The sequence below is a fragment of the Vulpes lagopus genome, chromosome 7, assembly GCF_018345385.1.
Source record: "Vulpes lagopus strain Blue_001 chromosome 7, ASM1834538v1, whole genome shotgun sequence".
Lineage (NCBI taxonomy): Eukaryota > Metazoa > Chordata > Mammalia > Carnivora > Canidae > Vulpes > Vulpes lagopus.
This window is the reverse complement of record NC_054830.1, coordinates 119,414,942-119,437,256: the sequence shown is the minus strand read 5'-3', so window position 1 is coordinate 119,437,256 and position 22,315 is coordinate 119,414,942. Positions and strand designations below refer to the sequence as shown.

The 22,315-nt window shown below is 46.9% G+C and overlaps 1 protein-coding gene across 3 annotated transcripts; it reads right to left on the bottom strand.

The window, feature by feature from the left end:
- Window positions 1–9,148: 9,148 nt before the first annotated feature.
- On the bottom strand, window positions 9,149–21,915 carry PPIC (peptidylprolyl isomerase C). Of its 3 annotated transcripts, none has more exons than XM_041763916.1 (5): window positions 21,738–21,908; window positions 15,639–15,752; window positions 15,086–15,179; window positions 12,364–12,548; window positions 9,149–9,829 (listed from the first exon to the last, which is right to left on the bottom strand). In XM_041763916.1, the coding sequence occupies exons 1-5, from the start codon at window positions 21,852–21,854 to the stop codon at window positions 9,701–9,703; spliced, it is 639 nt and encodes a 212-aa protein (XP_041619850.1). In that variant the 5' UTR covers window positions 21,855–21,908; the 3' UTR covers window positions 9,149–9,700. The 3 variants fall into 3 exon arrangements, with proteins under 3 accessions (XP_041619850.1, XP_041619851.1, XP_041619852.1); XM_041763917.1 differs by lacking the exon at window positions 21,738–21,908 and adding an exon at window positions 15,864–17,611; XM_041763918.1 differs by having other exon boundaries at window positions 9,770–9,907; window positions 21,738–21,915.
- Between the last annotated feature and the right edge of the window lie 400 nt (window positions 21,916–22,315).

The window sequence follows — 22,315 nt, the reverse complement described above, 5'->3', positions numbered from 1 at the left end:
CCCACTTAAAGCTACAACTCCTGCTAGCATCTCCAAGTTCCTTTGCTTTCCTGTTGCTGGTATTCATTGAAGTGGTGACACTAGTGTTTGAGTCCCCAGCACTTGCTAACCTTGGTCCCTCCTTAGGACCTGCTGGTCTCTGCCTGAAATACCCCTTTCTCCCTTGAGAAGATGCTCATTCTCACCTGAAGAGCTTCAACATCACCTCCACAAAGAGCCCCTCTTAGGTCACACCACTTGGCACCATGATTTCTTTTTTTAAGATTTTATTTGTTTATGCATGAGAGAGGCAGAGACATAGGCAGAGGGAGACACAGGATCCCCATGGGGAGCCCAATGTGAGAGTAGATCCCAAGACCCTGGGATCACACCCTGAGCCAAAGGCAGATGCTCAACCACTGAGCCACCCAGGCGTCCCTGGCACCATGATTTTTTTTTTAAATGTTCAGTATTGAAGTAGAATTGACATATATTAGTTTCCAGCATGCATTATAATGACTCAACGATCCTATACATTACTCAGTGCTCACCATGGTTAGGTGCAGTCACCATCTGCCACCATCCGTCATTACAATATTGTTGACTATATTCCCTGTGCTGTACTTTTCATCTCCAAGACTTATTTTATAACTGGAAGTTTGTACATCTTCATCCTCTTCACTTATTTTGCCCATCTCCCTACCCTCCTCCCCACTGGCAACCACCAATCTGTATCTATGAATCTGCTTGTTTGTTTGTTCACTTGTTTTTTGGTTGCACACATAAGTGAAATCATATGGTGTTTGTCTTTCTCTGACTTGTGTATGGCAAACTGTTACTTCATAGCAGTTTTTACCATCTGTAATTCTGTTTGTTTACTGTCTTCCCCCCTCCCCCCGCCCCCTGCACTCCCACCAAGAACATGGACTCCGTGAGAGCAGGAGCATCTTCTGACTTGTTTATACTCCTCCTCTAGTGTGGGGCCAGGAGTAGATCTCCTGAGATTCTGTGAAGGAGTAGATGGCCAGCACCCTGTGTTCCCAGCACCCACCCAGCTCAAGGCTGGTTCCACGGAGTCGGTGACCTTGAATTAGGATTTGCTAACATCTTTCCAAATTCCCATAATGTTTCATTACATCCTGACTATTCTGAAAACAGTAATTTCCTACAGTTTGCTCACTAATTTGATACAGAGTGGTAATGGGTTGGGTAACTACACCCTTGGACGATTTCTTAAACTATCATTCTTAACAAATGATTAATCTAAATCAGTGCTTAGAAGCCATGGTTGTATGGCACCCTAGGGCAGTGGTTTTTTTGAAGTTTGGACCTGGGACCAGCAGGATCAGCTTCATCCAAGAAATTGTTAGAAATATAATTTCTCAGGTCTTGCCCAGACATACAGAATCAGATTCTCTGAGTGTGGGGCCTGGAGATCTGATAAGCTTTAGGTGATTCTCATGCACAAGGAAGTTTGAGAACCACAATCCTGGAACATTTCAAATTATTTTCATGTTGCATATTTTTAAAATATTTAAACTTTTTAAAAAACTTTTTAAATTAAAAAAAATATCTTAATACTTCTAGAGGGAGCAGACACAAAATCAAACATGATCAAGCGGGCTCCAACAGAAGGCTGGTGATACCTTTAGGACAACAACCCATCATCTTCTCAAGAAAACTAATAAAGTATTTTAAATGTAGTAAAAGATAAGGGCCTTCCCATGAACTTTTATCTATCTATTTCATGGCAGTTTTTCTTCATCACATCAGGCAACAAAATCTTTCTAAATCCTTGGTATCTTTCTAAATTTGAATCTGAATGTGACTTCATGGAACTTATAGAATAATGTGATAGTGGATGGGTAAAAATCCCCCAAAATTGTCATTATGAAGTGTGTTAAATACTGTGAAGGAAAATGAAGGTGTACTATGCTGTAGGGAAAATACCAAATTTATATTGGAGCAGGACAGGAATCCTCTCTGAGGAGGTGGCATTAAACTTGAGACCTAAAGGATGCTGGAGAAATTAGCCAGGCAAAGAATGGGAGAAGGGAGTGTGTTGCAGAGACATCACCAGATTCTAAAGCCCCGAATCAGGAAAAGGCTATCGTCAAGTCTGCACAGAAAACCAGTAAGTGTGGAGGACGGTGAAGGGCTGAGGCCAGATCCCACAGCGCTCCCCTCGGGAGATGGCATTCAAAACTTGGACCCATAGCCTACATGCAACGGGAAGCCATTGATGGGTTTTACACAGAAGAAATATATTTTATTATCTTTTATTCAGCTTTATTGAGGTATAATTGACAAAGAATTTTACTTGTGCATTCATTTATTTTTTATTAGTCATGAGACATTAAAAGACATTTTAGGGCTTTTTTATTATTATTTAAATAATCTCTACACCCATGTGGGACTTGAACTCATGACTGGGAGATCAAGAATCGCACTCTCCTCTGAGCCAGCCAAGTGCCCCAGGTGTGAGACATTTTAAAGCATGAGTTTTTTAAAAAAATCCTTCAGGCAGCTTGCAGACATCAACAAACAATATGCGATTTAGGGTAAGACACATGATATATCACACTTGAGCCAATTTATTTTTAAAAGATCATTGTGGATGCTTATGGAGAATGCCTGGCCAGGTGCAGGATCTGAAGCAGAGAGACTACTGGGGGCGCCTAGAATAATCTGGGTGAGAGATGACCCTTTCCTGGAAGGTGATAGCAGTGAAGAGAATGAGATGTGGATATTCAAGATGTATTGCACAGCCACCAAAGAACTTGGTGATGGACTTGGAAGCAGAAGGTAAAAGGAAGGGAGAAAGAAGTCAAGGATGGGTTTTGGGCTTGCACAATGGTTGGATGGTGATGCCATTCATTGACTGGGACTCGGAGTGGGAGGTTGGGACCTGCTATAGATGGAATGTTTGTGTCTCCCACCTAAATTCACATGTTGAGACCTACTGCCCAGGGTGATGATATTTGGAAGTGGGCCTTGAGGAGGTGGTTAGGTCATGAGACCCTTCCCCCTTGTCCACCATGCAAGTATACCATGAAAAAGTGTCAGTCCATGAGCCAGGAAGAGAGCCCTCATCAGTCCCCAAATCTGCCACCAGCCTCCAAAATGGTGTTTATAAACCACTCAGTCTATGGTACTTTGTTGTAGCAGCCTGAGTGAAAACAGGACCCTCATCCCCAGGGAGCTCCAGGTTTGGGGATAAATCCTATCCTTCTTGGTCTCTCCTCTAGCCCATACACTGTGACCCCTCCTTTGTGAGTTACGCCTGCAGCAGCGTGAAAGCAAAATGAGAAGCAACACCTACCCACCAGCAGAAGGAAACTCAGCTAGATTCTTCCCGTCGTGGTGACAGAGTTGTGCTGAATTCTCTCACACCTCTCGCACAAAGGTCAGAGGGTGCTCTGTAGTCAGGAACCGAGCAGAGCAAAGAGGGCAAAACCGTGGCGTTGATCACAAAGTACATGGTATTGCTACTGGCCTGAGCTTCCAGGTGGGGCGTACTGTGATCTCACACCCTTTACGCGCTGGCCACCCCCCACGTCCTGCATCAGGTAGGCCACATGAATCCCCCAACAGATGAGGATTTAAACATGAGAATTTCTAGGGTGGATGACCTGGCTTCCATAGTATTTACGGTTGTGGAGAGTGGGTTCTCATCACCCCTCAGGTCAAATTCAAACTTCTGTGCTCAGGCCTGGGCCTCCACCAGCTGCCAGCCAGCTGGCCATGCTCACAACCAAGGAATGACACCGAAGCCAGCTACCATCCACCACAGAGACTGCCACTTAAATCTTACAGCCACCTGGAACTTTCCTTTTACTGTTTGACACCTACCTCAGGTTTGCCAATCTACTTCTACTATACACTTCAAACTTCAACTCAGAAGGTATTTTTTTAAAGGTAACGGTCTCTGAAAAGGAGCAGAAACAGTCAAAAGATGAATGCCAATGTTATACAATATTCTGAGAGATTTTAAGTACCTCATGGTATAAATGTAGACCTACTGGTTTGGGTTACTAGCTCTGAACGTACTCACTGAGCATCGGTTATGTGTAAAACACCAGGGGTGGATTACAGTGAAGATCTGATCCTTAGAGGAGCCTCCAGTCCAAGAGGAGATGAGAAACATCTGGAAGTAAGCAGTCAGACCCCAGCTGAAGAAGTTTCCAGTGAAGGCTCACAGAGAGAGCCCCGTACTGAGTCCTGCAGGGTGACAGGGAACAGAAGCAGCAAGGGAGACTTGCAAGGCAGAGGGAACAGCTTGTATAAGGTTTGGAGGCACTTCAGAAGCTCTGAGATCTTTGTCAGAGGCCTATACTTCCCGGCTGACAGGGATAGATGAAGTCTTGAATTTCTCTGCTCCATGCTGACCAGTTCTCATTCCTCTCCTGACATCCCGTCATATGATGGGTCCCTGTGCCCAGAAGTGGCTCAGAAGGCTGACCTGGTTTGTGTGTGTGTCCAGGTTGGAGGAAAAGACTCAAGTTCTCGAATCTGAATAGCAAAGTTTCAGGACGTACTATTTACCACCTAGGATGGAAGGGGACCAGAATTTTCATGGCACTTTAAATGCCCAGGGTGCTTTGGGAAGAAGTCCTTCCCACCTTCTGAAAAATTAATGGGTGTAGGGACAGATAGCCCCTAAAAAAACCGCAGAAGTGGGTTATGGGGGGGGGGGGTGGATATTGGCATGTTGCATCCTCTCCATAACCTCCAAATCTCGACTCTTAAGCATTCTGTTGGAACTAGTGATGGGATGAAATTTCCATGTATCGGTTTTGTGATGCATTTAGTTTTGAATTTAATAGATGGACCTTTTTCTCCCCCTCTTCCAGACAGGGCTCCTGTGATTAGTCACTGTTGTTCTGTGTTAGTGCCAGTTACTTTTCCATCACTCAAGAATATCAGCAACGCCAGCAAATCTCCAAGCAGGTGATGTTATATCACACCTAAAACTTACGCTTGGCCACAATCTTAAGTCCACAAGATGAATTACAGACCTAAGTAAAAGCCGTTATGTACTCAACAGCACAAAAATTTTCCATTACAAATACTGTTTTTACTCTTTCTTAATTTAAAAAAAAAATGCCTTAAGGGGGCTTTGAATTTCCAAGACTTCCAGATCAAAGATTTCTTCAGCTGTCTGAATTATAGGAATGTTGAAAAACAAAAACAAATCCTTTTCCTGCTATAAAATCTTTGCCATGTTTTTGTCTTTATGTAACTCAAAACGGCTGAACTTTTTTTAAAAAGGAGTTTGGTGAGTTCTGTTCAAAATCTAAAAACTCATCAGAAATGAAGTAGTTAATAATTTTGAAAGTGTCCTAGGAATAAGTTTTACTAAAATGTATCTTATTTGAAGATCCCTAAAATTGCTAAATAGCATTTGGAATAAGACAACTTATGGCTAAGGATACCAAATATTTTAAATTGTTTATTAAAGTGATTCAGGACTAAATTTTAATAATTGGGGCATGGTGATGGTGGTAGCCTGTATAATTTTCCTCTGATTTTGCACACGCCCTTGGCTGTGTATCCTTTTCACAGCATGATTGCCAAAAGAGCAAACTGTTCATTTCAAAAGTTTTCGCAGAAAGCATAGGCTTTTTGTAAAGCAGTAGTTTATAGTTGTGAATTTGCTAATGCTTTTTTTTTTTTTAAGATTTTATTTATTTACTCATGAGAGACACAGAGAGAGAGAGAGAGAGAGAGAGAGAGAGAGAGAGGCAGAGACACAGGCAGAGGGAGAAGCAGGCTCCATGCAGGGAGCCTGACGTGGGACTCAATCCCGGGACTCCTGGATCAAGCCCTGGGCTGAAGGCAGGAGCTAAACTGCTGAGCCACCCGGGGATCCCTGCTAATACTTTTGATAGGTGTTACCTTCAAGAAGCAAACAGCTTTGAGCAGGGGGTGTGTCATCTGGTGTAGTAGACAGCCTGCCGATTTCCTCCCTGTGTGTTCAGTGCTCAGAGTTTCAGCCCTTTGAAAATGAACCCCTTCTTGCTTTGTCACTAGAGATGTCATTATGCTCATACTAATAAAAAAATACAACCCACTGTACTGTACAAAAGTACATGTCCCCACGCACAGAGGAAGCAGCGGCTCATGTGCTTGCCCTCTGACACAGAAACTTACAGCACTTTCTGTGTCTAATGCATATTTGTTTCCAATTTCCTCCCGTGTTACCTTAAAAACGTTTTTTAAATACATTTTTTCCCAATGATTAAAAAGAAATGCCCCTTAGGGGATAATTGGAAGACCAAAAAAAGCAAAAAATATAAACTCGTTTAAAAATCTCACCATTTGTGTTTGCTTCATGACAATTCATATTTTTTTGCATTTGCCTTGTGAGAGTGTATTTACACACTTGACATCATGCTGCACACAAAATCCTACCATTTTTCTTGAAAGTGACCATTTTCTCATGTTGTTCTAAGTTTTCTATCATTCATCTTAATGAACGCATGGTATTCTATTATGGGATGTATGACTTATAACCATATTGGGACATTCAGGTTGCTTCCAATATTTTGCTAGAATAAAGAATTCTGCAATTCACATTTTTAAAAGTAAACTCTACCCCCAACATGGGGCTGAAATTCATGATCCCAAGATCAAGAGTCACATCCTTTACCAACCAAGCCAGCCTGGTACCTCTGCAAATTCACATCTTTATACACAAAACTTTTCAATATTGCTCCGTTAGACAAAGATTTTAGGTTCTAAGTCACAAGCATTCAATTTTTCCTGGCTGAAGCAAAAAAAAAAAAGAAGAAGAGAAGAAAAGAAAAGAAGAAGAAAAGAAGAAGAAGAAGAAAAGAAGAAGAAGAAGAAGAAGAAGAGGAAGAAGAAGAAGAAGAAGAAGAAGAAGAAGAAGAAGAAGAAGAAGAAGAAGAAGAAGAAAGAAGAAAAGAAGAAGAAAGAAGAAGAAGAGAGAAGAAGAAAGAAGAAAAAAGAAATGTATTAGCTTGCAGAGCCAAAGATCTAAGGGTAGAGATGGGCTTCAGGCATGGCTGGACTCAGGGGCTGATTGGTGTCTTCAGGAATACCTCTTTGCTTCCCTTTGTGCCAGTTTCATTCTCAGCCTTGCTCCTGAGAGCAGCTCTGTCCCCATATCTCCATTGGAATTTCCACAGTTGAGACTCACCACCATGACTCAGGTCAAATATCTCTTCCTGAGCCAGTCACCAGGCCCAGGACAAAGGAATGCCCCAGTTAGCCTTTCAGACATTCCTGCTCCCTCTTTCTCACTCCTCTACCACCCTTGCTCTGCATATCTGGACTCTGATCTTTTTTTTTTTTTTTTTGGACTCTGATCTTTATTGACACTACCCGCCCGACCATCACCAGGGCCACTGTTCTCACACACTCTTCCCTCCACGTCACCGTGGCTTCCTGCCCTCACTTCCTTCAGCCTACACTCAGGACTTCCCAGACCACCTCTTGACTCTCATCTCTCTGTGCTGTTTCTCTTCAGAGACTTCTTACTACCTGATGTCCTATTATATATTCATGCGGTATATGTTCCTATTATTTGTTTTCTTTCATGGGAACCATAAGGGCTGCCACTGTTAGCAGCTCTACGCAGCCCTCAATAAATAATTATCAGGTGAGCTAATAAATGAGTTTGTCAGGCCATATACTTACCCATCTGTAGAGTCAGCCTACTCCACCGATATGAAATGCTTGGGGGAACGCTCTGATTCCCCAAAGAAAATAGGTGGCCCTCTCCAAGCCACGGGGACTGGATGCTGGACTGACCAGCGATGCCCATGACAGTCTGATGTCACTTTCCAGAGCAAAGTCCCAGGAGCAGGACTTTAAAGAATGTGAATGTTTTGAGTTTCTTGATTTGTTTACTAGTTCCCCTATAAAAATCCTCCTTGCAGCAGACTGAGTAACCTTCCTTAAATGCAGACCATGGCCTGCCCTTCCCCAGCTTAACGCTGACAGCCCCCCATGTGCTGGGCATGGGGAAGAACTCCACCCCGGCCCCCAGGCCCAGAACAGTCCTCTCAGCCCCTGGGCCTCCCAGAAACTAGCACATGCCGGAACCTGCTCCTTCCCACTTGAGGGCCCTCATTACTGGGGCCTCCCTGTCTGCCAGGAAGGCCCGCCATGCTGCCCCGCTGCTGCCCTGCCCTGGCCACCAGCGTCCCCTCCTGGCCGCTCCAGCTCACATGTGTGGGACCTCGCGCCATCAGTGTGCTTTTTGCTACCTTATTCTGTCTCTGCTCCAGAATGAGGTCCCCTTCTCACCGCCCCTTACCATACTCCAAAACTCAAAACTACTACCTGGTATATCAAAGGCTGTCAGTAAATTTCTGTTAACAAAAAAAAAAAATTGTTCACCAAGAAGGTTGTAGTGATTAACAGAATGTTCATTACATTTCATCTCCTGTTGAAACAGTTTTCTTAGAATACAGCTCAAGAGATGGAATTTTTTTAAAAGATTATTTATTTGAGAGAGTGAATGAGCAAGAGAAGTAGAGAGCATGAGTGGGGGCGCAGAAGAAGCAGACCGGCCCCCCCTTCTCTCCCAGCAGGGAGCCTGATGTGGGGCTTGAGCCCAGGATCCTGGGATCATGACCTGAGCAGACACTCACTCAGCAGACTGAGCCACCCAGGAGTCCCCATGGAGATGTAATTTTTTTTTTAAATGTCATTCTCAAAATTTATTGACTTATTATTTCTTCTTTTTATATTGATGAGATGGATTTAGATGGAACTCTGGGGGTCCTCACTGCACGGGACCTAGAGAAGCAGGTATCACTCCAAGTTGAACAGAGAGCAGGTGCTCTGTTACAACGTGGCCCCCCGCAGGGTTCTACTTTCCCATCTAGTTTAAGTACAGTCTGAATCTTCATGCTTCCTTCTGTAGGAGGAAAAAAAGATGTCCTTTTGTTGCAACTCGACTCAAGGAAACTTTGTAAAAATGTTAACAGTGAGTAAGACTTAGTGAATTACTCCACTCAGGTATTTGGAATGTGGTTAGGCATTATTTCTGTTCATTCCTGTCCCTAATTATCCAGTTGTGTTAGCATTTTGATTTACAGAACGCTCTCTAGCCTATTCATTGTTAACATTAGAGTCTGCATATTTTTGTACATGAATTTTTAAAAGCACTTAAAAAAAAAGACTTGCAAAACAGTTGACCTATATAAAAAGCATTTAATATAGAGGACACAAGAGCACCTTTTATCAGGTAAAAGTCCCTATGACATTTATCAGATTATACTCATCAAATCTCTCTTTAACTGCAAAGAATTTCTGTTTGAATACAAAAAAACAAACTTCACATCGCATCTTCTTCAGACAAATCTTCAGTGTCATTCACTGTGGGGATCAAAATTAATTCAGCAAAATAATGAATGATTGTGTTCAAAAGGAAACAGAAGATACAAAGTTTTCTAATTTAAAAATAGCACCATTGGAGGAAGAGGATAGGTCTTGTAAGTGCCAAGTCCTTAAACAAGTGATTTACCACAATTTATGTAAACTAAACACTGAGTGGTTGATGTTTTGAACTTTCCTGTGATCTAGGGTGAGACACAGAAGTGAAAAAACAAAGCAAAACAGTAACTTTGGAGAATCAAAAGACACACATGGGTGCAAGCTTGTGTGCACGCACACACATGCATGTGCGCACACACACACACACAAATCCCTGCCAGAGTGTCTTCCTTGTTTTCTGCCTGTTTTATCACCAGTCAGCGACCTCAACCACAAAAGGAGTCTTCACGTCTATCTTGCCACTGTTGACGATGGAGCAGTCAGTGAGCGGACGGTCATGCCCATCGGTTGCCTGAAGTTCTATGGAGTGGACCACAGTCTGGTGAGAGAAGAGCAGACCCCTGGTTCACTTCTCACCAGCAACTATGGCGATCACAAGGTGAAATCAATGGCCAGTCTGAAAGCCCAAGTGGGAAACCAAGTTTGTTTGTTTTTGGCATGATACCAAAGTCATGCAAACCAACTATGGAAAACTTAAAATATTCAGGAAATTTATATATTACAGAATAAGATTATCCACTACCTTGCTACTGAAAGAACATATTTGTATATTTCCTTACTTCTTTTAATTAGCATATTTTAAAAAATAACTTGATATTTTCATAAACACACAGCTCTAATAAAATGTATTCTTACCCACTTTATATCCCAATGTAAGAGTTAACATGGACTATGAGTCAGTTTCAACTCTAAGGACCTGGGTCAGAACGCAGATTTTGAAGTAGAGCTTGTTCTGGGCTTGCCCATTTTAAAGCTGACCCAAGCTGGGTGCCTGGGTAGCTCAGTGGCTGAGCATCTGTCTTCAGCTCAGGTTGTGATCCCAGGATTCTGGGATCGAGTCCCACATCAGACTCTTTATACTCTGCCTCTCTGTGTCTCTCATGAATAGATAAATACATTCCAATAAATAAATAAAGTTGACCCAAGCCATTAACCTAGAGGTGGAATTAGAGACTCTAACCCCACAGTGGTAGGAAGGCCCTTTCTCTCCCTGGAAGGCTGCACAAGCCCATGTACCCCTTGTGCTTCACACTGAAGGAGGGAGGACTGGTCCAGGACTAGGAATGTTGACTTCAGATGGGTTTCCCAAACGGGGTTGAGACAAAAATAGCTACTAAGCATCTCATTGCCTTCAAGTCAATCCTTGGCCTAACGCAGTGGTGACCCATTTGATTACCTGTGGAACATTTTAAAAAATGCTTTTTAAGCATTTAAGATGGAAATTTCTATGTATATTTTCCCACAGTTTTAAAAAATGCTGATTTGTGGGCCTACCTCTGGAGGTTCTGACTCTAGAAGTCTGAGGTGAGCTCAAGAAAACTGTAGCACTTACAAAGCAACCCAGATGATCTCTGAGTTGGAATTCAGGAGATTCTGGAAATTCCTTGAAACACTTTGAATTTTTTTTTTTAGATTTATTTATTTATTCATGAGAGACACAGAGAGAGAGGCAGAGACACAGGCAGAGGGAGAAGCAGGCTCCCTGAGGGGAGCCTGGTGAGGGACTTGATCCTGGAGATGACTACCTGAGCCAAAGGCAGACACTCAACCACTGAGCCACCTAGGAGCCCTGAAATGCTTTAAAACACACACACACACAGACCTTTTTTTTTTTCCTCCTGGAGAGAAAGTCTATAGTTTTCATTAATTTCTCAAAGAAGTCTATGACTCATAAAATGTTAAGGACTGTTCCTCTGAGACCAGACAGCAGGTCCCCTAGGACACACCCCAGTGGGTGGGAGGAAGTTGGTAGAGTCAGGGCACTAAGACAGAAGATCTAGAGAGCAAGAAAAAAAGCCATGACCAGAAGAAGAAAACACATCACTCGCACTCTTCATTTCTCTTACAAGTTAGCACGATGTATTCAAAAATGCTCAATGCATGAATGTTTGAACCTGTTTACAAACTTCTTAAAATCCGGTTAGGCCCACTGGTCAAAATCACAGCCTTGTGGAACACACACAACACCCTCACGTTTAGCTCCTTTCGAGAGCATCGGTCCTTCAGAGACTCGAGGAGCACGGGAGTGTTTCTTTGGATTATGAATTGGACCCCTGTGATAGTCTTGAGACATACCTGCAGGAATCTGAACTCCCTCTGGTAATTTTGGTTGCTCTACTGACTGCATCTTTGAAGGTGACTTGTTTCTGTACTGAACCATGTGGTGCTCAAGGGTTTTTTTTTTTAAATATTTTATTTTTAATCATGGTAAGAAACCCATAACATAAAATGTACCACCTTATCTGTTCCTGAATGTGCAGTGCCGTAGTCTTAAGTATATTCCCATTATTGTGCAACTCATCTGCAGAACTTTTTTTATCTTGCAAAACTGCAACTCTGTACCCACTGAACACCAACTCCCCATTTCTTCCTCCCCACCAGGCCCCGGCAACCACCATTCTATTTCATTTTACATGCATCTGGATGTATCTGGATACCTTTTATAAGTGGAATCGTACAGTCTTTTGGGACTAGCTCATTTTACGCAACATAGTCAAGGTTCATCCATGTTGTAGCACATGACAGGATTTCCTTCCTTTACAACGTGGAATAATAATGTATGATAAGCACATATGGGGCCCAGGTTTTATATGGTTACATTAAAAAAGAGTTTTTATTTATATCCAGTAATGAGATATAAATGACACGCTCAGTTTTTTGGTGTCAGGTCTCCATCTTCTGCCTCAGTGCTCCTCAGATTTAAAATACCATACACAATTCACTTCTGAAGAGCCCAGTTGGCCTATAATGATGGATCTCTAACCCACACATTTTAAGAGAAAGATAAATCACTAAAAGGACTCTCACTTTATATAAAGCTTTAAATGAGAAATAATGAACATATCACATTACCATTCCATCAAGGACTTTTCCAAATACCACATGTTTGCCATCCAACCAGGTGGGCTTGGTCAAGGTGATAAAGAACTGAGAGCCGTTGGTGTCAGGCCCAGCGTTGGCCATGCTGACCCAACCAATGCCATAATGCTTCAGTTTGAAGTTTTCATCTGGAAACGTCTCACCATAAATGCTTATACCTGGGTGAGACACAATGGAAAACAAAAAAAGAGGAGTTATCACCAGATGTTATATGAAAGTAAATTCTTCTAAGGGAGCCCTAAGGTTTTAATAGAATTGGTTAACAGAACCCTCTAGGAGCTGGGGATGGGGACAAAATGGTCAAGCATAAGGAGAAAGAGAGGAAGTGGTAAAATTCACTCCTTTGGGAAGCAGGGCACCAGAGACTTGGATAAACACACAAAAGCCTTAAAGATGGCCTGTCCTCTGGCCTCAAAACAAGACTCCAACCCCGACCAAGCAAGTCAATGATTTCACTGCGAAATAAGAAGGAAGCAAAGGACAGGATGACATCAAAAAGCCACGTGGAAAGGTGGATGAGCCATCTTACTGGCTCCATGTCTGTCCTGAGTTTCAGGTCACTCCTCCCTGAGCACCCAACCCTGGTGCCATCAGCACTCAGTGAAGACCATTAGCTAATCCTCATTACCCTACAGAACAGGTATTCTCAATTGCATTTCAAATGAGGAAATAGCAGTGACAGAGCTTGGAGACTACACAGCAGAACGCCAAAGGCACGTGTCTTTCTGACACTAAAACTGCAGCTCTTTCCTGAGCCAGCATTCAAGCAAGGGAGGTCAGCCTGGACCTCATTCAGCACGACAACTTCCAGGCTCATCAGGTGGAGAGGGGGATGGCAACTGGAGCACCCGAGTGATCCGACCTTGAGCAGAAGAGCCGATCATGGGCATGGACTGGAGTTCCAGCACAGCATCAAGCAGAGCAGATCACATTTTCCCCATAAAACCAGAGCACAGACCATGAGAGGTATCTACTCCCTCTAACACCCTGAATATGTGTCATGGTGCCAACCTGGCAATCCTCACTCAGTTGGACAGACCAGAAGTGGGTATCAATTTAGAGCTGATTGGTAGGCGACAGATGAGGTGACCTAGAAGGAACACTCTGCTAACAGAGAGGTCTAGTCTGGATTTAAGTGATCCAAAAGGTCCTACCTCCAAAACTCAGAGAATTTTAACTCAAGACATGTGTGCACACAATTGAATATATGTGCGCGCACACACACACACATGCACACACACACACGGCAGGAAAGGCAAAGAGAGAAAAGCCAGAAGAGAGGACACAGTAAAGCTCAGTCACTGTTCCTGTTGGGCACCAGGGCGGCAGAGTGGGATTCCAGTCTCAAGGGCACTGCTACTCCAGCTGTAGGCTTTTCCACCTGAGACCCAGCTCTACGGCAGTGGGGGAGGGAGGACTGCTTTCCTGGGCATCCTCCCCAACCCCACTGACCCAAGTAACCTAAACATGTTTCTCTGCTCCATTCTCCATCCCCATCCCCTGCAGCATTTTTGCAAGAACTAAAAATAATTCTCCTGAAGGCCCTGGCAGATGTAAGTGTTTAATGGTAGCCATTTCGTTATAAATAAGTCATGGCAATAAACATAAAATTAGCAGTAATGCCTGAAAACGGGCCGAGTTTCTTTAAAACATTAACAAGTTAAATGCATGAGAATGAGTATTTGCTGAATTAAAAATCTTAAACCTGAAGTAAACTGAAATTCTAGTGTAGTGAGAGACATTATGTGTATTCAGGAAAAGAAGTCACTAGAGTTCCGAGGGAAAACAGTCCAGAGAGGTGGGTGCGTGCCCCCAATGAGGAACAATAAGTTCAGGAGTTTTTTGATGTTCCATAAATGTAATTATTTGTGCTTCACAGAACTCTCGCTTTGCTTATAAAAATATATCATTTTGACAACTCATGATTAATTATTATTATTATTATTATTATTATTATTATTATTATTATGAAAGCTGACCAAAAAAATGGAAGAATTTGGAACAAAAGGGGTAAATCCACCTGCAAGTCTGCCACCTCAACTCAAGTCTCGCCCGCGGGGAATGCTGCCCCCAGCCCTCTGCCGCCACATCCACGGCCCGAGCTGGCTGCCTCCCTGGTGTGCACACACTTCCACATCCTCCCTTTCCTTCTGGGGACGGGCATCTTTCTCTTCTGCTGCCTACCCGGAGTCTAGCAGTTTAATAACTGCTGAACAGTCTCCTGCAGGAATGTATCTCCACTGTAGAAAGGTAATGAGCCAAAGCAATATGGTTTCAAGTTGGAAGGCCACGAGCATTTGTCCCTGTGACTAGATTTTGGGTGATGAGCCCCCCTTCCTGAACCCTGTCCTTCTGAAGAATTCATTTGGGGGTCCCGAGGAATTTGTTTCTTACATCTGGGAATTCAATTCAGGGACTTGATCTTGGGTTTTGGTTTGGTGAGCAGGAAAGGAGAAATAGAAAAGGCATTGTTGGGATCCCTGGGTGGCACAGCGGTTTGGCGCCTGCCTTTGGCCCAGGGCGTGATCCTGGAGACCCAGGATCGAATCCCACATCGGGCTCCCGGTGCATGGTGCCTGCTTCTCCCTCTGCCTATGTCTTTGCCTCTCTCTCTCTCTCTCTCTCTCTCTCTCTCTCTCTGTGACTATCATAAATAAATTAAAAAAAGAAAAAGAAAAAGAAAAGGCATTGTTACCGCCGGTGCCGTCTCCACTGGTGATGTCTCCTCCTTGAATCATGAAATCTTTGATGACACGATGAAATCTGCTTCCCTTATAGCTGTATCCTTTCTAAAGAGATTATGGCAATTGAATATATGAGTAGAGAGAACCCATACTGCAAGATAAACCCCAGTATTAATCTGGACGTGACAAATGAGAAAATGACACAGACTAGCTACAGAATTAGTAAATCCTCTGCAAGGATTTACTGGTAGAAATGCATCACTGATGGACCCCAAATAAAGAAAGAAGTCAACCATGGAAGTAGAGCAGTACTTCCATATGAATGGAAGTGAAATCAGAGCAATCTGTATTTTCACATGCTGTTGGTACCTCTCAATTTCTAGAACCCCAAGGACACTGAGCGACCAAAGAGTGAAATTTTGTAGGAAAATAAAATATTTTAAGATGTCTCGGGCTCATCGGACCTGCTAAATCAACACTTATTTTCCCAGAAGACATCTTTCCATGGGGCTTACACAAAGGAAGACTCCCTTTTGTGCTAAGGGATCGAAAACTGAGACATACCTCCCCTGTTGCCAGAGCGACAAAATTTTCCACGGTCTTAGGCACAACCTTTCCAAAGAGGCCAATAACAATTCTGCCAACATCTTTGTCTCCGATCCTCACATCGAAGAAGACCTGCAAGTGGGTGAATGGCAGAGCAGAGGGTTACGGCAGGGAGCGCCACGACCACAGGGAAAGCGAAAGGTAAAATCTGAGAATGCATTTAGGGGCGAAGGCCCTGCGTACCCGCCCCAGCAGCTTATAAAGGAGCTCAAAATCCATCATGTGGGTGCTTTCCACCTGTAAAAATGCTCGTTCCACAAACATATAATGGGCACCACCTCTGGGCCAGGCACCGGGTTTGAAGTTTGACCCGGCATGCCGCCGGAATCAGCCAGTGAGGCCTCTGCAAACTCCAGGACCCCCGGCACGGCCCCCCAGGGCACTGCGGCTACCTCCTGGTTGCCAGCTTTGTGCTCCTCTGAAAGGTGATGCTCTGGATCCTGGCGGCAGAGAACCACTGCTGAGGCAAGAAGTACTTTCACCATCCAGATTTCTTTTTTGGGGGGGGAGGACTTAGAACAGTGTCCAGTTCCCAGGGCACTCTCCGTAGACCTCTGCTGTCAAGGGAACTCAAGACGTCAAGAGGCACAGTGAGTCTTCCGAAAGGCCTGCCCCTCACTTCGGAGCCCTGGAAGGCACCAGGTCCCCAGCCTGGTGCAGACCCCTGACAAAGCCATTTACCCTGCAACCTCAGATGCCCCACTCAGCCCTCATGCTCCCCAAAGTCACACGGGGATACCGTGTTATTCTCCCTGGGCACATTTTAGAATAGATGAAAGAAGACACGTGCCCAGAAGTGAGTGGGGGTCACTTTTTGTGCAGATGAACCTCACAAGTTTGCTTGAACTATTTTTTTAAAAAACTGTTTCATCCAAAATGAAATTTATCTACGTCTTGCTTCACCAATCACCATGTTAGGATGAGTAGAATGCTTGAAAAGGCTACGGAGTCGAAGGGCATTCTTTAGCGAGTTTAGATTATAGGAACCAATTTACTGTTTGAAAGGGGGGGAAAAAGACATTCAAGAGATGACTTTAAAAAATATAAGAAGGGTTGTCAAAGAAAAAAGATGTCTTACAGTTGAGAAAAATCATGAAGTAAAGACTGTCAAGCTTTAGTTCAAGACAAGAGCTTCTGCCAATACATCAGCACGTCTGTCATGGGGTGATGTGATATTTAGTGTTCCATGTGGCATTTTAGAATTTTTACATGGCCACAGCAACCAAAATTGGATTATTATTTATACGGCAGAACTTTATAGAATGCATAGAAGACTGTGCCCTTGAGATGAGCAGGGTGCTTGAGGAGAACAACAGCATGGCTCGGGGACAGGAAGCAGCAGGAACACCCCAGGAGCCTGGTGGTGCAGAGCTGGTGTCACAGAGAAGCAGTTTCTCCAAAGGGATTCCCAAGCCAAGGAGTGAATTCAGTAACAGGCAAAAGAGAAGCAGCACCAGGAGAAGAATCAAGGACAGAATCTTAAAGGAACACCATGTAAGACACTAGAAAAGCCTGCCAGACTTTGAAAATACAGATGAGAAAATAAAGCCGGTGTGTGTTTAGACAGCAAGGAGCATGTAAAGCATGGGAGAGTAGCAGGAGAAGAGGAAGAAAAGGAGCCTGTTACCCCGCAAAACTCTTCAATAAAAATCTGCCTTGCTGACATGCAGCCTAGTGCACATACTAATATGGCTTTTTTCCAAAGTGCAGTGTCCTTCCACTTCATGACTGACAACAAGAAAATGCAGCAGACTTTTCCTGACTCCATCGGAAATGATAAAATCAAAGCTTCCACAGACCACAGGTACACAAGAACACTGCATCCCCAGGCCTGGAGGGATGCTAAGAGTGAGGAAAAGCTTCTGGGGGGAGGTGTGATGCAAAGCAGGCCTGTAGGGAGGGGAGTGGCCTCCAGGGACAAGAATGGGAATAAGCCCCCACCTCCCACCCACCCCCACCCCCACCACCCCCAGTGATTCAGTGATTCACCAAGGATTCCCACCAGGGAGAGTGAAAGCCAACACTGCAGTCCGTGGCTGCGGCTGACTGGGCTGTGATTTGTCCTGCGTATGGCTCTCTCAGTCCAGGCAGGGAACCCCCTAAGGGGGTTCTGAGATCCCCAGTGCCTGGCACTGCTTGGGCTCAAGCAGGTACTCAAAAAATGGTGAGTGATTCAATGCGAAGTGATGCTACATGAGGACCAGGGCACACACCCTTGGAGAGATGAAATGTCATGGTCAGGGGTGATGATTATCTATGGGGATCAGGGTGGGTGGACTTCCTGGCAGAGGTGGTCAGGGGATTCCACACTTCACTTCAGGAGCAAGCTGAGTCATTTCTCTTTTCCCTTGAGGGCTGCCTTTGGAAGTCATTTGAAAATTATGTGTCACTGGAGGTAGGGAGAAGAGAGAAGAGGAAACAGGCACTCACACAGCCTGATCCTAACCCCTATAAATTTAATCCTGCTTCCATTTCCAGAGCAGCTAGGGCAGACACCAACCAAATACGTGAGCAAACTGTTCCCCACCCCCCAACCCTCCCAGGCCCCCCCACCCCACCACTAACTGGCTAGGGGACCTTGGGCGAGTTAATTCAGCTCTAAGCTCCTGTTCCTCATCTGTTCGACAGATGACCCTTCCTTTCAGGGCTGCAGTTTCATGGGAGCATTAACAAGGTAACATAAACAACAGTAACAAATGACCTCTTAAATCACGGCTAAGCACTTTACCTGCTTTATCACATCTAATATGCAAAAACATTCCTAGGTAGATATTATCACTGTCTCCACTTACAGAGGATGAAATGGAACTTCACACATTAATCACCTGCCCAGGGGCACCAGGCTGTAGCCACATGGCCACTCCATGCTGTAGAAAGTGCCAGCAAGTTGGACCCTGAGTGAAGCTGGAAAGGTGGATTCACAGCACTCACAGTCACGGTGCCTGCTCTTGCACAGGACCCATAGCATGTGCTGACAAGCGCAGGGCTGCGAACACCAGCGGGTGGATCTGGAGACCAGTGAGCCAGAGCATGGATGGACCTGAGTCTCCTGGGCTGGGCCCCGCAGGCAGCTGAGGTGGGAGCCGCTGAGCTCCGCTGAAGCCCCATGGGGGACCGCCCAGCACACCTCTCTTAGTACAGAGTCCTATTTTTAAATGAAATGAGAGGAAAAAGAAAGGACGATGGGGAAAACATTAGGGCAATGGCCAGTTTATCTACTTTTCCAAACTCAAGAGAAATAATTGTTAAAATCTCTATTTTCCTGTAGATTTAGTTGTTTTAGTAAGTCCACTGAAAAAGTCCTTCAACAGGGTCAAATCTGCAGAAGAATTGTCTACACAGTGAGCTTTTAGAACTTGAGAAATTTGGTAGCAAAGGAAGAGAGACACATTACTGAGAGTAGAGTGCAGGAAAACTTCTTAAGTGACAGCACCCTAGCCTAGGAGCAGAGATGTTCCACCCTTCCCCTCCTGCAACCACCAGCTTCTTCCCCTCTTGGCACCCCCTTCTAGATGTTCCCAGCCAGGGCTACACACAGATCCACACAGATGGTGATGGACTTGATCTGGGGTGGGTCTCTGCCCTGGGAGGTTTAAAAGCTTCCCTGGTGATATCTGTTCTCAGGTATCTCAGGGGATATATTCACACTTAGAAATTATTCATGTTCATCTGAAACTCACACCTACCTGGGAATCTTCTGTTTTATCTGGCAATTCTACTTTGTTTCTCCCACCCCCATCTAAAACATCAGCAAGTCCTGTTCCTTACACTATTTCACATTCTCCGCCCCCCCCCCCCCCCCCCCCCCCCCCCCCCCCATTCCCTGTTTCCAAAGTTACCACTCAAATCCAGGCCACCACCATCTGGACTCTAACATGCAGCCTGACGCTCTAACTGCCCTTAGACTAAGACCTGGAATTCCAAGATTAACCTTCTCAAAACCCACTTCCAACTGTGGCCTTCAAGGCCCTCCACAATTTTGCAGCTGATCACCCTTCCAGTCTTATCTCAAGATGCTCCCCTCGCTCCCCTGGGCCGGAGCCTGTCCCCTCTCTCTACCCTCTGAACTCTCCTGGCATTCCTGGCCAGAGGCCTTTGCACCTGCAGCTCCCTTCCCTTCCAAGTGTTTGCCAGACTGGTTTTTCTTACCTCCAGGTGTTTTTAAATTGTCACCCAGTCTATAGAAGGGTTTACAGTAGTCTCCGACCCCTCGCCCATGGTTTCCATTTTCCCAAGGTTCAGTTATTCACCTCACCCATATTCCAGAAGTAGATGGTTCTCCTTTCGAGCTGTGGTCAGGAAATGAGTAGGAGCCTAACATCTGCCTACACAGTCACCTCCCTTCATCTTATCAGGCGCTTTATCATTTCCCATCCTCGCAAGAAGAAAGATGAGCGCAATAAGGTATTTGGAAATAGGCAACATTCACATAACTTCTCATAACTATATTGTTATCATTGTTCTAGTTTATTACCAGTTAGGGTTGTTCATCTCCTACTGTGCCTAATTATTAAACTTTCTGATAGGTATGTACGTATAGGGAAAAGTGTGGTATAGGGGTTCCGTACTGTCCTGGTTTCAGAACTCAAGGGGGATTTTGGAGCTTATCCCCTGCAGACAGGAGGGGACTACTATGTTTTATCATTTTATGAATTTTATGCTTATGATTGTATATTGAAAGACCCAAATTGTATCTGCAGACTGAAAGACTCCCCCTCCCCACCCATTCAGCTCCGTGGCCTTGGACAAGCCATTTCTCAAAACCAGATAAGCCCAAAATATTAAGGGGCTGGGAGTAGACTCAGTGTTCCAAACAATGGGCCTACGTTTCTCTGACACACACATACACCTGCAGCATGGCATGGCCTTTCCGTTCATTCTTTGGCTACATCACATGTTGGGGGACCTTCCCCTCCACAAGCCTCCCCCCCCCATGTCAGGTGAGGTCTGTGGTAAGAAGATGTAAGCACTCTACTTCGGGTTCAACAGTATCATTCCCGCTGGCAAACTTCGGAGGACGTATTATCAAAACAACTTGCAGCTGCTCCTCCTTCCAGATTCCAAGACCCTGCTGCCAGGGGGGTTTTCTAGAAGTGGTGATTAGGGGCACCCAATCATCCCCCCCCCCTTCCTTCCTCCCTGGCTCTGTCTCTCTCCACACCCTCCCATTATCTTCTAACCTGAGTAACACCCAGGAAAAACGACAGAAGGTGGAGAGACCGTAATCCAAGGCAGATGTCCCACCCGCCTGGCCTGGCCTTCCCTATGGAGATGGAAAGCCTGGTGGGCCTAGCACCTTCCCAGGCTCCCGGGTCCGCGGCTCAGGGTGTCCGAGGCACCCCTCCCGCTGCCAGCGCACCGCACCCCTCCCCCCCAACCCCCCCCCCCCGCTGCCAGCGCACCGCACCCCTCCCCCCCAACCCCCCCCCCCCCCGCTGCCAGCGCACCGGGCCCCCCCCCCCGCCAGCGCACACCCTCTCCCCCCCTCCCCCCCGCCAGCGCACCGCCCCCCAGCCCCTCCCCCGCCAGCGCACCCCCCCACCCTGGCTGCCAGCGCACCCCCCCACCCTGGCTGCCAGCGCACGATCCCCCCCCCCCCCCGCTGCCAGCGCGCATACCCTTCCCACCCCCACTACCCCCCCAGCCGCCGCAGGGCTCCCGAAGCCCGCAGCCTGCCCCAGGACAGAGGCGGGACCCGGGCTCCCCGCGGCCGGTGGCAGCGGCGCCCCCTGCACCCCCGCGGCTCCGAGCGAGTCTCTTCCGCCCCCCACCCCCCCTTCCTGCTTCTATTCCGAGTCCTCGCCACGCCAAGGAAGTACTCGGCCGCCTCCTTCCTGGAGTAAGAGCCCGCAGGCTCCGGGAGCTCCACCCCCCCCCCGGGCTGTCACGTCGGACCCCGGCCCGAGACGCAGTTCCAAGGGCTCAGCCCGCTCCCCCCGGCCTCCCCGGGCAGCGCCCCCGCCCCGCCCCGCCCCGCGGCGTCCCCTGGGCCGGGAAGCAGCCCCCACGCCGAGGACCCAGTGCCCAGGCCCCCGGCCCCGGCCGCCCACCAGGCACCTTGGCGGTCACGGTGGGGCCTCGCCTGCTGACGCCCGAGGCCCCCGCGGCAGGCGCGAGCGCGCCGAGCCCCACGCAGAGCGCCAGAGGCAGCAGCAGCCGGCGGCCCGGGCCCATGGCGAGCGGCGGCGGCGGCGGCGGCGGCGGCGGCGGCGGCGGCGGGGGGGGGGGGGGGGGCGGCTCGGCTGCCACCGCGGCCTCCCGGACCGTGCGCGGGACTCCGGCGCCGCCGCGCCTGCGCGCTCCCGGCGTGGCGTGGGGTGGGGAGGGGAGGGGAGGGGAGGGGAGGGGAGGGGAGGGGTGGGGGAGGAAGGGAGGGGAGGGGAGGGAAGAGGGTGCAGGGGAGGGGAGGGGAGGGGAGGGGAGGGAAGAGCGTGCAGGGGAGGGGAGGGGAGGGAAGAGGGTGCAGGGGAGGGGAGGGGAGGGAAGAGGGTGCAGGGGAGGCGATGGGGCGGTCCGGCGGCCCGGAACCGGGGCGCGCTCCTCCCAAGCTCAGCCCAGCGGCCCGCGGAGGGCGCGGCCCGGGCCGACCGCCGCTGCCGAGGCCGGGCCGGGGCCGGGGCCGGGGCCGGGGCCGG